The sequence below is a fragment of the Schistocerca americana genome, chromosome 8, assembly GCF_021461395.2.
Source record: "Schistocerca americana isolate TAMUIC-IGC-003095 chromosome 8, iqSchAmer2.1, whole genome shotgun sequence".
NCBI lineage: Eukaryota > Metazoa > Arthropoda > Insecta > Orthoptera > Acrididae > Schistocerca > Schistocerca americana.
Window position 1 is genome coordinate 504,585,973 of NC_060126.1, and position 21,219 is coordinate 504,607,191.

The following is a 21,219-nucleotide window of genomic DNA, read 5'->3' on the forward strand; positions in this document are numbered from 1 at the left end:
GGGTCCACACAAAGACCACAGAGCGGCCACAACAGGCAAGAGTATGCCTGGATAGCCATCACCAGATGAGAACGAGGGAAATCACTCAGGGAATCGCTACAGATAACGAAGGACTCACCTGAGCAGGATCGGATATACTCTAGGGCACAAAAGATGGCGACCAGCTCAGCAGTAAAAACACTGCCAGCCGGCAAGGACCGTTGTTCGTAATGGTCCCCTAGAGTTAGAGCATAACCGACCCGACCAGCATCCATTGAACCTTAAGTGTATACAACGCCAGAGCCCTGATAAGTGGCTAGGATGGAATAAAAGCGGCGGCAGAAGGCCTCCGGAGGGACTGAGTCCTTCGGGTGCTGTGCCAAGTCGAGCTGAAGGCAAGGGCGAGGAACACACCATGGGGGTGTGCGCAAAGGGCCTGGAAAGGGGGTGGAACAGGGAAAACCCCAAGCCCGGAGAGAAGCTCTTTGACACGGACCGCGATCGTACAACCTGACCTGGGTCGACGTTCTGGCAGATGGACGACCGATTGTGGAAACAGGAGACGATAATTTGGATGCCTGCACAAGCTAAAAACATGGGCAGCATAAGCACCCAGTAAATGGTGGCGCCGTAACTGCAGTGGAGGCACACCTGCCTCCACAAGTAAGCTGTTCACAGGGCTGGTCGGGAAAGCACCAGTGACAAGGCGTATCCTGCTGTGAAGGATTGGGTCCAGCACCCGCAATGCCGAAGGGGATGCTGAACCATAAGCCAGGCTCCCATAATCCAGACGAGACTTGATTAACGTCTGGTAGAGCCGTAAGAGGGTAGATCGGTCGGCGCCCCACCTGGTGTGGCTCAAGCATCGCAGAGCATTAAGATGCCGCCGACACATTTGTTTAAGCTGCCGAATATGAGGCAGCCAAGTCAACCGGGCATCAAAAACTACACCGAAAAACCTATTTGACTCCACCACAGCAAGAAGTTCGCCGTCAAGATAAAGCCGCGGCCCTGGGTGAACAGTGTGTCGCCGGCAGAAATGCATAACGCAGGTCTTGGCTGCCGAAAACTGGAAGCCATGCGCTACAGCCCAAGACTATGCCTTGCAGATAGCGCCCTGCAGCTGATGTTCAGCAGCTGCAATGCCAATAGAGCTATAGTAAAGGCAGAAGTCGTCAGCATACAAGGACACTGAGACAGATGTTCCCACCGCCGCAGCGAGCCTGTTAATTGCTATTAAAAACAGGCAGACACTTAAAACAGATCCCTGTGGCACCCCGTTCTCCTGAACTCGGCAGGAACTAAGAGAGGCCGCGACTTGCAAGCGGAAGGTACGATGCGACAGAAAATTGTGTATGAAAATCGGCTGCAGACCCCGAAGAATCCAATCATGAAGTGTAGAAAGGATGTGATGGCGCCTCGTCGTATCGTACACCTTCCGCACGTCAAAGAAGACAGCGATGAGGTGCTGATGGCGGGCAAAGGTCGTACAGATGGTGGACTCCAGGCTCACCAGATTGTCGGTGGCAGAGCGGCCTTTTTGGAACCCACCCTGAGACGGAGCCAGGAGGCCCAGAGACTTGAGTACCCAACTCAATCGTTGGCTCACCAACTGTTCAAGCAGCTTGCAAAGAACATTAGTGAGGCTAATGGGGCGGCAGCTGGGCACATCCAAAGGGTTCTTGCCAGGTTTCAAAATGGGGATGACAATGCTTTCCCGCCATTGCGACAGAAATTCACCCTCGACCAAAATACGGTTGTAAAGGTTGAGGAGGTGTCACTTGCAGTCCACTGAAAGGTGTTTCAGCATCTGACAGTGGATGCGATCTGGCCCAGGACCTGTATCAGGGCAAGCGGCTAGGGCACTGTGAAATTCCCGCTCACTGAATGGAACATTGTAGGTTTCAGGATGGTGGGTGCGAAAAGAAAGGCTCCAATGTTCCATCTGTTCTTTAATGGAGCGGAAGGCCAGTGGGTAATTCGCAGAAGTGGAACTCTGAGCAAAATGCTCTGCCAAGTGGTTGGCAATGACATCGGAGTCAGTACAAACTGCTCCATTCAGTGAGAGTGCAGGGACGCTGACAGGGGTCCGATAGCCACAGAGGCGTTGAATATTGGCTCAGACCTGGGATGGACATACAAGGAGGCCAATTGTGGACACATACCGCTCCCAGCACTCCAGCTTGTGTTGGCGAATGATGTGGCAGGCCCGCGCACAAAGCTGTTTAAAGGCGACTACGTTTTCTAAAGATGGATGCCGCTTGTGACACTGGAGTGCACGCCGGCGATCTTTAATCGCCTCAGCAATCTCAGGCGACCACCAAGGCACAGTCCGCCGCCGAGGGGACCCAGAAGAAAGGGGAATGGCAGATTCTGCGGTAGTAACGATGCCGGTAGTGACCGAGTGCACCATCGCATCAATGGCGTCATTAGAAAGAGGATGAATAGCGGCAATGGAGGAGAACAAATCCCAGTCAGCCTTATTCATAGTCCATCTGCAAGGGCGCCCAGAAGAGTGACGTTGTGGCAGTGACAGAGGGATCGGAAAGTGGTCACTGCCACACAGGTCGTCATGCACACTCCATTGGACAGACGGTAAGAGGCTAGAGCTGCAGATCGACAGGTCAATGGCGGAGTACGTGCCACGCGCCACATTGAAATGTGTGAAGGCACCATTGTTTAAAAGGGAGAGGTCGGGCTGTGCCAATACATTCTCAATGATGGCACCTCGACCTGTTGCCACTGACCCACCCCACAGAGGGTTATGGGTGTTGAAGTCACCCAGTAACAAGAAAGGTGGCGGCAATTGGGCGATCAGCGCAGCCAGGACATGCCTTGGGACATCACCATGCGGTGGAATATACAGACTGCAGACAGTAACAGCCTGTGGCATCCACAGCCGAACAGCGACAGCCTCTAAAGGTGTTTGGAGAGGGACGGACTCGCTGTGAAGAGAGTGAAGGATGTAGATGCATACGCCACCAGACACCCTTTCATAAGCTGCCCGGTTCTTATAATAACCCCAATAGCCACGGAGAGTGGGGGTTGGCATCACTGGAAACCAAGTTTCCTGAAGAGCAATGCAGAAGAAAGGGTGAAGGCTGATAAGTTGTCGGAGCTCAGCTAGATGATGGAAGAAACCACTGCAGTTCCACTGGAGGACGATATGGTCCACAGCTCAGAAAGGCGTGAAGGGACTGGGAAAGCAGTTTACGCTGCTTGTTCACTCACTGCCACCGATTCAGTACCAGCACGAGTGACATCCATGGCGTATGAGGGACCGGCGAGATCCAGGTCTTCAGCAGACGCCAGAATCTCGACCTCATCCCCAGACACTGAGCTTGTAGGAACCGGTGGGACGGGTGCCACCGCAATGTCAGGATTCTGGGAACCTTTTTCTTTTTCAGCTTATCTCGCTGTGCCTTCAGTGGTTCAGGCTGGGAGGGCTTCACTGGGTCAGTCTCAGGGACGGACGATGACCGTGAGGCCCTACGACCAGCGACCGGTGGTTGTTTGAGCCACTTGTGGGTGTCCACTTTTAAACCGGTCGGAACTTGCGAAGGGAGGTCCCTAAGGGACCCCTTCCTGGCGAGAGGAGCCGAAGAAGTCTTACACTTCTCCGGCTGGGAAGGGGGAACTGATGTCCCCGATGGTTGGGGGGTGTTACTCCTGAAGTAGATGGAGCAGGAGCAACAGGGAGTGAAGTGGCCCCCACAATCAAGGGGGCAGGTATGGTCCTTCGACTCTCAGAGCTGACTGGATGTGTTGCAGCTGATGTAACTGTAGCAGGAGTGACAGTGGCGGCATAAGAAGACGTCATGCGCACAGGATAAAGCCTGTCAAATTTCCATTTAGCCTCCGTGTAGGTCAGTCGGTCCAGGGTCTTGATTTCCAATATTTTCCTTTCCTTCTGCAGAATCGGACAGTTCAGCGAGCAAGGGGGATGGTGCTCTCCGCAGTTGACACAGACTTGAGGCGGGGCACAGGGAGTATCAGGATGGGACGGTCGACCATAATCGCGAAATACGAGGCTGGAAGCACAGCCTAAAGACATATGGCCAAACTTCCAAAACTTGAAGCATCGCATCGGGGGAGGGATATATGGCTTGACATCACAACGGTACACCATCACCTTGACCTTCTCAGGTAATGTGTCACCCGCAAAGGCCAAGATGAATGCACCGGTGGCAACTTGATGATCCCTCGGACCCCGGTGGACGTGCTGGACGAAATGGACACCTCGTCGCTCTAAGTTGGCGCGCAGCTCGTCATCGGACTGTAAAAGGAGATCCCTGTGGAAAATAATGCCCTGGACCATATTTAAACTTTTATGGGGCGTGATATTAACTGAAACATCCCCCAGCTGCTTACCAGCGAGCAAGACCCGTGACTGCCCAGGGGATGCTGTTTTTACCAAGACTGCACCGGACCGCATTTTGGACAAGCGCTCCATCTCCCCGAACTTGTCCTCTAAATGTTCTACAAGGAACTGAGGCTTCACAGATACAAAGGATTCACCATCAGCTCTGGCACAGACGAGATACCGGGGCGAATATGTTTCACTGGCATTCATAGACTTTCGTTCCTCCCACAACGTGGCCAGGGAGGGAACGATTTGGGGTCATACACATTAGCTTTAAAATGAGCCGTCGAGCACTTAGAGACTGCTGGTGGCTGGCCACCAGCAGGAGATGATGTGCCACGCTTCATTGCATGTCATCCACCCTGATGCCACCTTCTCCAACCAAGGGCCCTCCCCACGGGTGCCACCCAGCCACAGCAAGGGCCACCTGGCAGGATGGCCATTGCCGGGAGTCCTGATGCCCCAGGAAGATGGGCATCTACTCCTTGGCATACATGGGGAGTAAACGGCGCAGGCATCAGTAGAGCGATCCCTGTGTTGTCAGGGGGCTACAACCAACACGGTACATGGCGGCCCCACCACAACGGACTGGCTACCGTGCTGGATGTTAGGTGACATGTAGTCTATGATCGCCGTCAGTGCAGAAAGTGGCACTGCACATCGCATGGCGGAAAGTGCACACAGGAACGTATCCATGCCCAAGAGTTGGGGAGTGGGCAGGACTGCAATGCAACGACGAAGAAGCTGGCGAAAGTTCTCAATGCAAGATGGACACAATGCACCAAGTAAGGCGCCCTTCCCCAATTGGCTCGCTCTTCGGAAGAATTTAGAAAGATGGAGGTCAAACCCGAGAGGGGACCATCACATAAGTCCGAAACTTTTGAGACTCCTTTTAGTCGCCTCTTACAACAGGCAGGAATACCGCGGGCCTATCCTTACCCTCGAACCCGCAGGGGGACCACCCAGTAGTGGTCATTCTCATCCCCCACCTGCTACACTGAGTTTAAATTATAAGGCCACATTTCAAACATTTTTTTCACAGATTTAAATAACGACAGGCAATGTCTTTGCAACTGTTCACATCAAGTCATGTTTTCAAACCAGTTGTAGCTAATCTAAGGCTGCACCTTGAAATGCCAGTTAGCTCTGTGTAGCAGAGGATTAGGGGCTTGGCCTCTATGGAGTGCACCTCTTATAAGACTCCCGAAGGCTTTGTCTGTTCAGCCTAAGGATGCCCTACCAATGTACACATGATTTTCATGTTCTGCTGGTTACAACAAAAAGGAAAGAGTGGCTGAAACCTCGCTGTCAAATCCCTGTCACAGTACATCTCAATTATCATTTGATGCATCATTAATCAACATTTAATATCAATATTTTGATAGTGTTGAAGATAGTTTTTTGTTTTGTTTTTGGCATTGGCAATTCCATCCGCTCTAGGCAAGACATGCTACAGTTGTAAATTCTCACTAGAGTGCACTAGAATATGGGGTAACAGGTGTGGCACCCACTAATGAGAGTTTAAAAAATGATTAGAGGAACTAAACGTGTGAACCAGACCTGTTACGTTTAGTTGCTAAGAATTCCCTTGCTTGTTGACTGCTTTTGCAAGATAAAGTGTATTATTAACAAGTTTCTTTTTGTGAGTACTTTGTGCCCGAGTTATTGCAAGTTTTATTTTCTTGCGAATAATTGCAGCATACAGCAAGTATGAAAACAGCACAATATGGATTCAGTGTGTAATGTATTAGGCAAGAATTTAGAAAATTGAGCTTAGGGTAAAATGGTGCACTCAAACCTGGTCTAAACATCAATCAAGAACAAAAGCAATGCTCAGATCCTGATTGGGTTATACACGTAATTTCGACAGAGCATTGTGCGGTAGCATGTTCGTCCGTCAGTGTCACATTTCTTGTCACTTTTGCACAACAAATTGTACTAAAATGAGGCATTTAGCCAAGATCATGAATGCAGTGTACCACTTGAACTGCACATTTTTGTAACATCCAAGTGTAAGTAAGAAAATCAACAAGTCTGGCATGTTAGTTTCCTAAGTACTTAAATAAACATGGGGGTTGATAAATTGGCTTCTGCCGGTCAGTCACAGCACAGGACCCATGATGCCCCAGAGTATTACTGTTTCATGCATGTGTTTACTAAAATACACCACATTACAGATCTCTCCAAAATGTGTCATTTTTTAGTACAGTTTGATGTGATAAATTGTCAATAAATATTATGCTGGCAGCTAAATATGCAACCTACAGATTTTACCTTGGAGTATCTTTTGTTGTTATTTAGCTGTTGATTATGAAAAGGAAAGGAGACGCGGTCTCTAATTTTTTTGAGAGCCCTGGCACCACAGTTCGAATTGGTAAATGTTGCAGCCTTCACCAGTATGGAAACCGTGAGTGATGTCTGGAGAAGACAAAGATCCTTGTCTCCCCTCATACTCTTTTAACAGATAGGGTCCCTTTCATGCTGGGGTCCAAGTGACCTCTTTATTTTAACTCGTCCCACAACCTAGTCTCCACCTTTTCCCAGGGATGAAATTATTAGTTTGGAAAGCTAGAACAGTGTCACATATCATCAGAGGTGTCTGTCAAAAGTACTGAAATATCACTTTCACATAAAACATGGCTACTGGCCAGCTATTGCAGAGAACAAGTCTGAGTTATTCACTTAAGTGGTCAATGATACTCCCCACCCCTCAGAATTCTAAGTCTGGCCATCTGCACAATCTGGCAACACTGTATGTTGCAGAACATGTTTCGAGGTCGTGATGTCTTCCATTTGAACTGTTAAAGAGCTGTTTCTGCTTGTGGTTCAGTGGTAAATATCATGTAATGTAGATGCAAAGTTGTGAGTTCAAGTTCATTTGTTCCATTATTATTTCAACCGCATTTCAATTGTCTGCCAAAGGTAACAATCTTATGGAACCTCAAAGATAACTTACTTCTCTTTCTAACACATCAGTAACAGCAAAACCTTCCATGACAGAACTCGTGTCTATGATAAGATCAGGAGAGTTTATGTTTGAGAGTTTCCTTGCCACTTGCTACCGCCTGGCCAGGTGAATATGACATGGTGCACCTTGAGCATGTTACTGCTCTCCCATTGGTAAAATGAAATTGTTTCTTACAGTAAATCAATTTTCCTTATGAAATAACTGTGTTAAACCATGTGGACACCATGCAGTTACACAATTAGTGTAGGTTTCTATGGGTAAATTTATCAACTGTCATTTTCTTATTTGAAGTTCTACTAGTATTTGTCTTGCAGTTTCAAATTGGATTTTGCATACTCCAACCTTTTGGACACTGTTTGAGCTTCATTAAATAGAATCACAACTGGTAAAAAGTCTAACATTTGCATCATAATGTTTACTTTGCTTTGACATAAGGATGAAGGCAGCAGAGGCAGCTTGAAACATTCGTGTCAAGTGTGGGGGAAGTGTAAATCACTTCAGAAAAGGATTTTCCTGTTTCAAGAAAGATACTTCTGGCACGAATGATTTCCACTTACACGAAGTCTCAATAATTGACAGAGATTCAGATGTTGGGTGTGGGACTAATACCAGGTCTGATTCAAAGCAATAAAAAATCAAAGGGGCATTTTTGTTTGACTATCAGTTCACTCACTGCGCATTCCTATGCAATATTGTTACTGGTGATGAATTATGGTGCCTTTATATTAATGTCTTAAAAGAAATTATGGACTGAGCCCTAGCAAAAGACATCTCCTTGAGCAAAGAACAGTGTGAACAGATAATATTTTGCACCCAGTGGCACACAGACACTGTTGTGCACCACAAATTCCTGCACAAGGGTGTGTCCATTGCAGCTGGCATTTGTTGCCAACAACTGAGAAACATTTCAGTTGAAATGTAAGAAAAAATTACCAACATAAGTGCATGGAGTGTTGCTACTACATGACAATGCACTCTGCTGATTTCACAAAGAAAACTATTGAGGAGTTTGTTTGGGAAGTCATCCCTTATGTACTTATTCTTTTCCATCTGGCACCTTCAAATGCTGACCTTTCCTTATTGAAAAACTATTAAGAAAATTCCTTTATGGATAAAAATACGTCTCAAACCAGGCTTGAAAACATCTTTAAATATGAATGAGTAGGTTTCTGCATGTTCCAACTGCTAAATTACATGAACATGTCAAATTCTCTTAGATAATGTGAGAGAATATATCGTTGCTGATTAATTTCTCTATGTTTACTGTAGTGTTTAATAAAATAATGGAAACTCCTATTAACGTAAGTGTTTTATTAATACAAATGAATTACACCTTACCATGATAAGCTTATGATGAAAGGGAAAGGCAATCACTCAGCTATAGTGGACCAATGCTTGGAGCACAGAAACTCTTAACAGACAACGACATTCACACTAACTCCTTTTTCTAACAAAAGTACACACATTCACCCACACAACCACACAGACACCTCAACACACAGTCCTGTAGCTACAACAGGACTCTTACCTTGGCCATGGGAGTATGTGTTTGAATGTCTGTGTGGTTTTGTGTGTGAATGTGTGCACTTTTGTTAGAAAAAGAGCTAGTGCTTGAAAGCTAGTGTAAATGCTGTTTTCTGTTATTTGTTTCTGTGCTCCACAGATGGATCTGCTGTAGGTGAGAGTGCATATCACACCTACTTTCCTTCCAGTCTTAAATATGGGTCACATTTTGGGCTATCACCACACTGAGGCCATTAGAATAATGTGAAGCACTGTTTAATATCACTGGTATTCCACGTTACCATGTATCTACAGTATGGAAACTCTTAAATTCTTAAAAATAAATGTAAATAGTTAAGGGCAGTACATTGTCAAACAGTGATAGTCATAATCACTACACCAGGCAAAACAAAACTTATATTTGACTCAAATCAACACACTCCTGAGCCAAAAAGCTACTTTCCACATGAGCATTAATCTTTATAAGATACTTTCCAAAAATATAAAAGCAAATACCAAGGTCAAAACATTTGGAAAAAAATTAAAGACATACAGCATTACTGCATTTGCTCCCTTGAAGAACATTTAAATTTTTGATGTATGTTATATAAATGAAAATTACTTGTAATTTAAATATGTGTGCATAGCAACGTAAGTTACATAATGTATTACTGTATCACTTTTACCTGTGTGTGTGTGTGTGTGTGTGTGTGTGTGTGTGTGTGTGTGTGTGTGTGTGTAAAAATTAATTTCTCCAATGTCTTATGCACAAGATGCATTTATAAACAAGAGGACCAATAAAAATAAGTTATTATACTATAAAAACACTATAATTTCCCTCCCCCTCAGACACATTTATCCTGCTTGAAAACCACAGTTCACTTACATACTACAAGTTTAACCATATGATATTAAACAAAAATGTATTTTGTCTTTAAAATCAACAGACTTTACAAGAACCAAACCTATATTAAACCATAGTATCTAAAAGGAAGGAATACTATTTCATTTATTTATGTGAATTTTACTGGCAGTTCTGGAAGTTGGGCTTCCTGAAAGTATGGACTGGCAAGTCTACCTACACCTTTGATAGTTTAACATATGCTACTGTCACTTTAAGTGGGACTTTAATATAAATAAATATTAATAACAATACCAAACTGAAAATTTGAATGGTTGGGGCAAACGTGGTAGCATGCACTCAGAACTCCTTCCATCATAAGCGCTGCACCCATTGCGTAGAAAAGTCCATAGTGTTGAGGGATGCCATAATACTGCAACACACAATTTTATTAGCTATGTAAGACAAAATTAGAACTGATTATAAAAACAAAGTGACAGCTAACATTAAGGCACAATCAAAATTAAGCAAGTAACCGCAGAAATATGATCACCCTATATTTACATGGAGAAAAAACAATATAAAATAACGGAAAATCCGAGATAGAACAACGATAAAATGAAGGTACGTCTAATGAAGGACCTAATCTGATAGCTAATAATTTAGCAACCTGAACTAAGACTGCTTGCCTGCCTCTCAATGCCTCCTCTATGTGGTGAGTTTCATATTGTTGAAAAAATACAGGGGTTGGATAAAAAGTACAGTGGAACCTCGCGTAATTCATTTCAGAATCTTACTCATAGTGCAAAACAACTGTTAAGATATGAAAGTTCCTGGCAGATTAAAACTGTGTGCCCGACCGAGACTCGAACTCAGGACCTTTGCCTTTCGCGGGCAAGTGCTCTACCATCTGAGCTACCGAAGCACGACTCACGCCCGGTACTCACAGCTTTACTTCTGCGCAGGAGAGCTTCTGTAAAGTTTGGAAGGTAGGAGACGAGATACTGGCAGAAGTAAAGCTGTGAGCACCGGGCGTGAGTCGTGCTTCGGTAGCTCAGATGGTAGAGCACTTGCCCGCGAAAGGCAAAGGTCCCGAGTTCGAGTCTCGGTCGGGCACACAGTTTTAATCTGCCAGGAAGTTTCATATCAGCACACACTCTGCTGCAGAGTGAAAATCTCATTCTGGGAACTGTTAAGATAAATAATTTATCCTATATAAATTAATGTAAAATACGATAATGCATTCCACACAGTAAAAGTACTAAAAGTTTTGTTTTATTCATGCCATTTATCAAAAGAAAATTATACATAGAGTATTATTCAGGAAACATACCTTATTCTTTTTTACTAAGAAGCTATCTATAGTCATTTGTTTCTGTCGATGCTTCAACACTTGGCGAAACTGCAGCACAGCACTATTGTAAATAAATTTGTAGCGCGCATAACCACTGCTTTATTGGGATGATGATTTACAATGTGTGATGCAATCAATTCCTATGCCTTTAGCATTTCTCTTATTGTGCCAGAAGCTTTGCTGTTATCTCCTCCCCCTCCGAACTTCTTTCCACAGCTTCCTGCTGTGGAACACACTGCAACTCGTTAATCTCTTTGGTGGTCATTTCTTGGCTGCGATATTCCACAAGTTCATTGACATCACTCTTATACATATCTAGTACCATGCTCTTGGCTCCATGCTACAGGCTCCACAGGTACTGACTAAAATGCCTCAGAATCACATTTGACAAAGAATTCTGACAAAGCTTCCTCCAAGCAGAAGTGAGAGTTCTCTTGGTAACCACTTCCGATGCCTCTTCAATCCTCTTGAGGCAGGTAACAATGCTCAAAGAATGCTTTAGTGCAGAGCTTCTTATAGTTAGAAATAATCTGCTCGTCTTAAGGCTGGAGTAATGGGGAGTGGTGTTGGGAGGCAAAAATTGGATCTTAATGAACTGAAATTCTCCAAGGAGGTGTTCTTGTATGCCTGAGAATGGGCAAGAGCATTGTCCATAACAAACAAGACATGAAGTGGCAGATTCATCTCAAGCAAAAATTTTGCACCAAAGGAACAAACACTTCACTGAACCAATCACAAGAAAGATTAGGTGTCACCCAAGCCTTGTTGTTGGACCTCCATATCACATTTAACCTGCTCTTCTGGGCTTTACACTTCTTGAAGGCTCGTGGAGTTTCTGAATGGTAAAAAGCAGTGGTTTAATTTTCAAATCACCACTTGCATTGGCACAGAATAGCAGTGTGAGACAGTCTTTTATTGGCTTGTGGCCGAGCAATGCATTCTCCTCTGCTGTTATAAAGGTACGCCTTGGAATCTTTTTCCAGAATAGACCCATTTGGTCACAATTAAAAACTTGTTGCAATAGATAACCTTCTGAATTTATGAGCATCTTGAAGTTGCTGAAGAAGTTCTCTGCTGCCTTTGTGTCAGAGCTAGCTGCTTCATCATGTCTCACAACACTGTGGATGCCAGTTCTTCTCTTAAATTTCTCAAAGCATGGCTTCCCTTAAACACTTCTTCGGCCCATGACAATCCTGGCATTTTGTTAACAAGGTTGGCAAAAACCATTCTCACTTTCTCACAAATGATGTTCCTGTTAATGGTGTTGCCTTGCAATTGATTTTCATCTATCCAAATAAGGAGCAACCTTCCGACATCATCCAGAATAAAAAACAGTTGTTTAGATACTCTTGTCATTTCCTTCGAAGCATCTATCTCCTTAATCTTGTCCTTGTTCTTGAGGATAGCGCAAATAGTTGATTTAGAGCAATTGTATGTGTATGCCAAATCAGCAACGCTCAAACTACATTCGTGTTTTTCAATGACGTTACATTTCATTTCCAACGTCATTTTGTTTCTCTTATGGTTGGCTTCTTGTGTGGCTTTATCTTCGGGGACATTTCTCTGAAGGTTGTTAAAACTTGCACACAAAAAAAACACTGTATGAACACGAGTTTAGAAAAATGTGTGATCACAAGCTGTACTAAGATGGTAGCAGAAAGAGCTCTAAGCCCAGACTGCACTATGTACTAAAGACATCGTTCATATGTTGTTGGCGACAATGAAAGATGTTCATATTGTTGAATGTTCCCCTGCCATGTGCAAACTGCTGGTTATGTCACACTAAATCATTGCCACTCGTTATGTGAAAGAGCACTCATTAAGCAAGTAATTTTTTTACAATTCGTTTTGTTCATTAAGCAAATTGCACATTGTGTGAGATGCTTGTTGAGTGAGATTCCACTGTAGTGGAAACACTGTTATAATTCATACCAGACTTCACTGAAAAATGCTCACTGTATTACGTTCCCTCAATATAATCGCCTCTTGGTTGGATCACCTACCCCAACACAGATGGAAGGCATCATATGCTGCCAGTGTGTCTATCTCTGTTGATGTCTCACAAGGACCACCCTATGGCGTGAATGATGACTTCTCTTGCATTGTAGCACGTACCACGAAGAGGTTCCTTCATTTTGGTGCACAGGTCATAATCACACAGGCTCATGTAGGGTGAATACAGTGGACGTCCCAGTGTCTTCCTCCCCCACATTCTCAGGAGCTCCTGTACAGGGTTCACCGTGCAGCGTCATGCATAATCATGAAGTATGAAGGAATGCAGTGCCAGAAGGTACCGATGCTTTCTAGTCAGTGTTTTGCCCTAGTAGCATCTTTTTCCTGGATATTTAAAATACTAAGTGACACATTCTTTGTTCATACCAGCTAGGATATGTTTAACCAATGGAAAAATACAAGCACACTAATGCACCAAAATTTGAAATGGAAAACTCTATTAAAGCAAAAATATAAATTATTTACTTTTCACTGCTATGAACAAAAGCCCTTTCCAGTTGTTTATTCCTTAATGGTTGATTACAGTTACACCATGTTCCTATTGGGGAAGCCAAGATTTTGTGCAATGACCAAAGTACCACACAACAGAGTGCAGTTGTTAAGACTCTTGACTCATCTTCTACAGAAGTCAGGTTCAGATCCTTGTGTGGCATTTAGCTTTTTATTTATTTCCATTACCTCTGCTGAATGCTGAAGTGATTCATCCTATATGGCCATAGTTGAAACCTTCCACCATATTCATAAAATCAAAGTTAATTCTCCATCTCTATTTCACTGTCAACAGAACATTATACTTATATTTTCCTTCCTTAGTTTCAAGTATTACTGACCTGCTTATTTTTTATCTCTATGAGTAAGTTGGTGCAGCACTTTTGTTAGAGAACAAAATAGGTGGAAGATGTAAAAAAGCATTCCACTGATATTAAGAATTTTAATTCATTAGCCTTTTATGCGGCCTGAACAAATAGATACAAGCAAATAGCTTTCAACATTATATTCATCACACTCTTTCCAGTTCTTGACAGATTATGAGATAGTGCCATACGATATAATACACTCACATTTGTCAGATAGTATCTTGTTAAACGCTTCTCCAATGACAAACTGGAAATCTATAGAGAAAGCTATAGTTGAACTAACTAATAAAGCTACGACAGAACCTTTTTTTTTTTTGGACATCTCAAGACCTATGATTGCATGCATAACAGAATTTTGTTAATGTAATTACAGCAATTCATCTTAAATGGCTGAAGTTAAACTTTCATTGTAGAAAACAGAGTACCACAGAAAAATTATTATAAAAAGCAATAAAAATATTTTCAGAATATGGAATCCCATACGGTTCCACTCAAAGGATACCAGTTCTATTATAGATTTATATAACATGTTCAGCAATGTCAACAAAGATACAGCGTTGCTCAAGTCTATAACTGATTCACGTCCAACAGTTCAAGTCTAATATCTGCAGAAATTCAAATATACAGTCACAAGCAAGTAACAATGAAATAGAAGTTCCAGTTCTAGATATTCATTACACACATAAAATGAAACAGCATGTAAAAATCTCTTATATGCAATGTATAACTTACCGAAATGAAACAAACACATCACTATATCAAACACATTGCTATATCAGTAACTACTGTGCCACAAGGCTATCACCTTCTGACACAGTCGCCAATTATACAGTCAAATTAAAAGGACGGTCAGTGTTGGCCGTAATATTGATGTTTTATTGATAGCAGAATCGATTTTCGATCACATAGTGATCATCTTCAGTGCTGTACAAATTAAACTCAGACACTGGTATCAAGTTATCTATAACCAAAACTGAGAGGGTATCTCAATAATTATTGTGATAATAATTGTCTTTGCTGCATGTGTGTACTCTCAGTGCCTCTGCCTGCTGTCAGCACTTAGCCCTTGGACATGGTGATGCACATCCTGTTTAGCATACAGCACCTACAACATATCTCCGAGTTTCTCTTACAGTTGTTAACCTGCCCAGAAGCTACACTGTTCTATACTCGATTGCAGGACCACCTCGCTGCCTATTCCAACCTTTTTTGTGCTCTGGTGCATACTTGACATTCCAAGGCATCTTCCTTGACACTGGGGGCTCATCTGTCCTGCCTACTTTTCAAATGTTCAGTGTTCATTCACACACCGCACAGTCCATGCTGCTCCTCGACTAACGGCCTGTCCTTAATCCTGACCACGTGCCATCAGCACACCCGTCACTGGCACGTCTGCTACAGCCATGTCCACCTCTGGTGCTGCCACCTCCAGGCCTTTCACTCAACCATTTTCTACTCTGGTTACACCTGCCAATGACCCATCCTAGTCGGGATTCTTCTGTATCATTCTGTGGGACCTAACATACTGCTCATCTCATCCAGTTCATTCCTCCCTGAAACGCCACATACCTCATTCTTTTGCACTGTTTTCAGGTGAGGAACATCACAAAACACACAGTGCCTTCTGCCGAGCTGTGCCCTGCGAAGCCCCCAATGCGTGGTTGCACACCCCTGCGTGGTTGCCTCTCCAGCAACCCTCCGACATGTGGCACCACATGTGGCCACAGGACCTTCCTGTGTCACGTATGCTTACAGCAATTCTGCATTTGGGCACCCTACATCTGCTACCGGCTGGACTTCCCTGGGGCTCCTGTTATGCACTTCTGCATACCCTGGTCACATTGGGTCATACCTCCATCGCTGCCATCAGTGGCTGGACCGAAATTTCCATATGATGACATGCTGTCCCCGTCACCACCTTTGGTAGGCTGGTCGACCTTTGCAGACACTGGCACTGCATGTCTCTCTTTTTCAGGACAGCTCTTACTAACACTCATCTGTGCCAGATTGACCTGTCACAGTGACCTACCTGTCTTAATCTCCTCCATCAAAAGGAGTACCTGCTTCTCTGAACTCTGAGCTTCTCTTCTATTTGGCTGCGAAGGCATTACCGAGATACTCTGCCATCTCTCCCTTGGATGGACTGAAATACTGCATTCCCAGGCTACTGCAATGCAACACAGCCACCAACCATACAGTTATGTACTGCAGTTGTGGAACCTCCAGCCCACTAAAGGGAGAAGGACGGAAGATTGCAGTTTAACATCCCACTGACATTGAGGAATTTAGAGATGCTCTGTCACAGCAGCCATCCTGACATTTGCTTGGAACGATTTAGGGACATCACAGAAAACCCAAATCAGGATGGCCAGATGCAGGATTGAACCATCATCGTCCCAAATGTGAGTCCCTTGTGCTAACCTCACAGGTCCCCCTAATGACACTGCTTCTGGAGATTGAAAGAAATCAGTCTGATGGACAAAAAAAACTCTGTTTTCAACCTGATCTCCAGCAGCCACCACAGTACCACATGGCACCAGCTTTGCCACTAGAGGAGTAAGCATCACTGCAAACAGCACCGCCACTGTGGCACTATCTCACATCTGCAAGTCACATGTCCTTGGGCCACAGAGCTGGTATCCTTCCACCCAGTGGGTATTTAGGTCACTGCCTGACCTCTCTGCAGACAGTTCATAGTCCGGGTTTACACCAGCCATGCCTACTAAGCCATGAATTGGAGTTTGCATCACTGAGCCAAATGAGAAGCATCTCACCACTCAATGCTGATCACAGCTTCACAGACTTAGTCCGTCCTCAAGCTTTGTGTTGCTCTCACTGACCATGGCCTCACAGACCTCATCAATGTACGAACATTACAGTGCAATCATCAGCGACTGACTTTTCAGCCTGAACCAAGTAGTGCGGCTCATGCCCCAAGAAACTGTGTTATTTTATTCTTTTCATTAATATTAACAAACATGTAGTTGTTCTTTGCAACCTGTGCACTTCACTCTGTAGCAAGTTGTTCCTCTCGGTCATGAACAGTGAAGTAATAATATAAAAAAGCTGTCACGAGACTGCCACCTTATTAAAAACTTTTATCGATTTTTTTATGAAAATGGAAGTACACAAAAAGAAGACAGCCTGCCTAATGAAGGAGAAATGTGATATAAAGAAAAAACAGAATATTAATCACTGACAAAATCTATGCTACATGTGCAAATCGAATGTACAAAAATGCAAAATACAAGTTATAAAATTACAAGGAGAATGATTTCTTGGTAAATGCTTACCTTCAGCAGGCAAAATTATAACTACAGTTGATGACACATGTGAAAAGTACAACCAATTATCTTGACTTTTGAAACTGCTAGTTTCTTCTTGACGGAGGAAAGAGGGACACGTTGGTGAAGTTGAGAAAGGTGACACAGGCAACTAATACTACTAAAGTATGAAACGCTATTGGTAGTACTTAGAATTTTGCCTTCTGAAGGTATTTACTAGGCAGACATTCTGTCTCTATGTAATTTTACAGTTTCCTCAAGTGAAGTTTTGTCTGACACAAATGCAAGTTACCTTATCAAATCTGGAATCAGAACAGCGGTGCATGCGATCTCTTCGGGCAGTAAGAATTATAAAGAGAAGTCCCAGCAGTATGTAACCAAGATTGGAAAATATATGATTGAAGTCACTCAAAAGACCAAATGGGTGTGCACACAGAAAATTGTAGTAGCACAGGTCCTGATTCCCAGTCTGATCTAAAACCTAATGAAAGAATGTAACATATAAACAGAATAATTTAAAGTAATTTTAACATTCATTCATAAAATACTACTTCCAGTAACATCAAAGACAAGTAAAATCAAGAACTGAATTAAAAATAAAAGCTTGCAACCAACATCATGGTCTAGAAGTTTGCAGATGGTTACTGATATCGAAGTCTTAGGTTTGATTTCTGGTAAATATTTTAGATTCCTCAACAACAGTGTGATCTTGAGCAGGTCCATTCAATTCTTGTAAGTAGTCCTTCCAAGTTTGTGAGGTCAACAGACAATTACTTGAATTAATAGAAAGCAACATGCAGTACACGACCAAACCAGTACCTGTCTCAAAAGTTACCTGGTTGTCAGCCAGGTATTAATAAATAAATAATCATGGTCTCCTTCAATGCTTGTTGCAAGTGGCTCTCCTTTTATTAACATGCATTAGTAATTTACCATAGCAATCACATATTTTGTAAAAAATTATAATATTCTGAGATGACACTGGCATTTTCATCAAGGATCCAAAAATTTCACTGTACTACCTACCATGAATTTCAAAACAAAAGACATTAGCAATGTGAGCAGAACAAAATAAACACGTAAGTTAAATGTCATGTTGCATGTAATGGACGATTTTTCCCACTTGTGACCAGTTCTCCTCATAAGCACCATAAGAGATATTCTTTCATGAGGGTGCTTTATCTCAGTGCACTGTCCGTAAGTCAGAACAGGATATCTTCAGAATGATATTTATTGCATTTGCTACTATGTCCATGAACTTGTTCCATTTATTTCTGCGTATATGATCACTATTTTCTGAATATTACATTCTATGTATATTTTGTCATGTTTTTCATACGCACATATATTTCACAGCCACAACTTATGTAATTTATGCATAGCTATGTCATAGGATTAAAGGTTTCCTAAATAACAGGATTCAGTAAATCATAGTCATGAACGAGAGCTGTAAGAGTGAAGTAGTAAATAACACATTGGAAGAGTGATGAGATTATTAATGATTATAATACGCATGAAAGAATAATCAGATATTTTCAGCATATTTCAAATAATTCATTTCCTTATAATACTTGATAACATGTCGGGCTGTTTTGTCTCACATATCTACCTCGTAACTGTCTCCAGTGAACTGAGAAACTGTGTAATAGTGTATTAATAGAAGAGGATAGTGCTGAAGTGACTGAAAATGCCACAACTCATTCACGTAGCCAAATGATGATAATTCTTACCAACTGGTATGTGATGACAAGTTGAACAACAGGGAGCGAGTAAAAGACAGCAACTGTAAGTAAATTCCAAAGATACAACTGACTTTTTTGGCGCAATATCCTGGGATCCTTCCGAGCAAGGTCAGCAACATATAACACTGTCTTTGTTCTGCAAGCAAGAACAAACTATTTAATGTTAATTTTCAAGGATTTTTCAAAATGACTGAAAAATTAATAAACACAATAAAAAATCAAGTTTGTCACATAATTAAATGAGCCACTGTATTGATATAAAATGTAGTCTGTTTTCATAGGCAACATCCATTCAAAAACTTTTATATACATGAGTAACTACTTATTAACTGGCAGCGATATGCATACGTATACAAAATCTTATGACAAAAACCGGTATTTTATATGGCATTACAACAAGCTAGATGTTTGTGTGGCAAACTATTCATGTACTAAAGAATAATTATTTATTGTGACACGATTGGAAGATGTCAGCACGATGGAAAAGCTTTCAACACCCACAGGTTCAAAATTTTATTTTCTAAAGTGAATCATATACAATTTATAAAACTAGTGAAAGATGAAGGGTTTCCTGAATGTGGCCAACATTCGTAGCTGTAACTGTTATTGAAAGAAGAGTCTACTAGTGGCTAGACATTGATTCAGTAACAGATCTCCGATTTCAATACTAGTAAAGTGAAAGATGCTTAAAAATGACTGCAAACATGTGGAGAGAGTGTTTTAACAGTAATATTGACCACAATAAATTCATATAACCACATACTTGTTTTGCTTAAAAGTGAAACCCGCCATGTCACCATTAGTTATGCCCATCACATGAAGACTTTTAGTTAGTGCAATATCCACTGCAGGGAAAAAGGAAAACCCATCAATAATAATGAGCTGCAGTATTTGAGCCTAGTTGGATTATGCTGTTCTAATATATAATTAAGTAACTTACCAACAACAGTGACCACTAGGGAACCAGGAGGTAAAGGGTGGGAATGGTTGAGAATCGGTGAAGGAACTGGTTGGTATCTTTGGGATGTGAGGCTACACAATGGTCAATTGGTTTGAAGTGTTGGTAAATGAAAGCCAAAATCCTTTCAGTGGGAGCACAATAACCAGCTATAATGGGGAGTCCAGGATTGTTGGGTTTGTGTATTTTTGGAAGCACATAGAAGGTGGGTGTATGGGATGTCATAGGGGTGAGGTGGCCAGGGGGGATGTTCCGGGAAGGGCCTATGACTTTAAGCAGACCAGAAGTCCAACATAGCCTGCAGTCCCTGCTTAAAGCCTTAGGCCCTTCCCAGTATCTCTCCCCTGAATCTATTATCCTCCACATCCCTATGACACCATGCACACACACCATCAACATACTCTACAAAATTCACAAACCCAACAATCCTGGATATCCCATTGTAGCTGGACATTGTGGCCTCAAAGGAAGGACTTTGGCTCTCATTGACAAACACCTCCAACCAAATGCCTACAATCTAGTCTCCCACAACAAAGATACTGACCACTTCCTTCAATGACTCTCCACCATTCTCATCCCTTTGTCCCCTGTTTCCCTACTGGTCACTGTTGACACCAGTTCCATACACATCAACATCCTTCAGGTTCCAGGGCTTGCCGCAATTGAACACTACCTTTCCCAATGTCCTTCAGACCCCAAACCTACTAAATCATTCCTCATATGCCTAACTGATTATATACTAATACACAACAACTTCTCCTTTGAAGGGAAGGTATACAAACAAATTCGAGCCACAGCCATGGGCACCTGCATGGCACCCTCCTATGCCAACCTGTTTATGGGCCACAAAGGGAAACCTTACTAACCTCCCAAACCCCCAAACTGATGGTCTGATTCAGGTTCACTGGTGATATCTTCATGATCTGCTCCTTCATTCCCTCATTCCTTCACAACTCCAACACTTTCTCTCCCGTCCACTTCACCTGGTGTGCCTCAAACAAATGTGTCACCTTCCTGGACAGTGACCTCCTCCTCTTTCATGGATCCATCCACACCTCTGACAAAATACTAAAAATACCCACAGAGAATAAAAAAAAATTTCAACAGAATAGGAGACAGACGACACAGAACAAAAGAAACATAGACAAGGACCAGACAAAACGAAATAAAATCACACGGAGTGTGACGGTGGTTGGCCGACCATAGGAACAAAAAAAGGGAAAAGCTAACCACCGAAAACACATTAAAAACTTAGTTTAAAACCGTAGGCCAAAGGCCAGAATCAACACAAAACTATAAAATGAAACAGAAACACTCAGATTAAAGAATAAAAACTCCCTGCCCTAATAAAACGTAA

General features: G+C 42.7%; 1 protein-coding gene across 1 annotated transcript in view; it reads right to left on the reverse strand.

The window, feature by feature from the left end:
• The window catches only part of LOC124544905 (SID1 transmembrane family member 1-like), a 120,916-nt gene that overhangs the window by 61,045 nt on the left and 38,652 nt on the right, over nucleotides 1-21,219 (reverse strand). The window contains exons 8-10 of the mRNA XM_047123637.1: nucleotides 18,893-19,040; nucleotides 17,455-17,643; nucleotides 9,970-10,087 (exon numbers count right to left, since the gene is read on the reverse strand). Of these exons, the coding sequence (XP_046979593.1) occupies nucleotides 9,970-10,087; nucleotides 17,455-17,643; nucleotides 18,893-19,040 (455 nt within the window). The remainder of the gene's footprint in view (nucleotides 1-9,969; nucleotides 10,088-17,454; nucleotides 17,644-18,892; nucleotides 19,041-21,219) is intronic.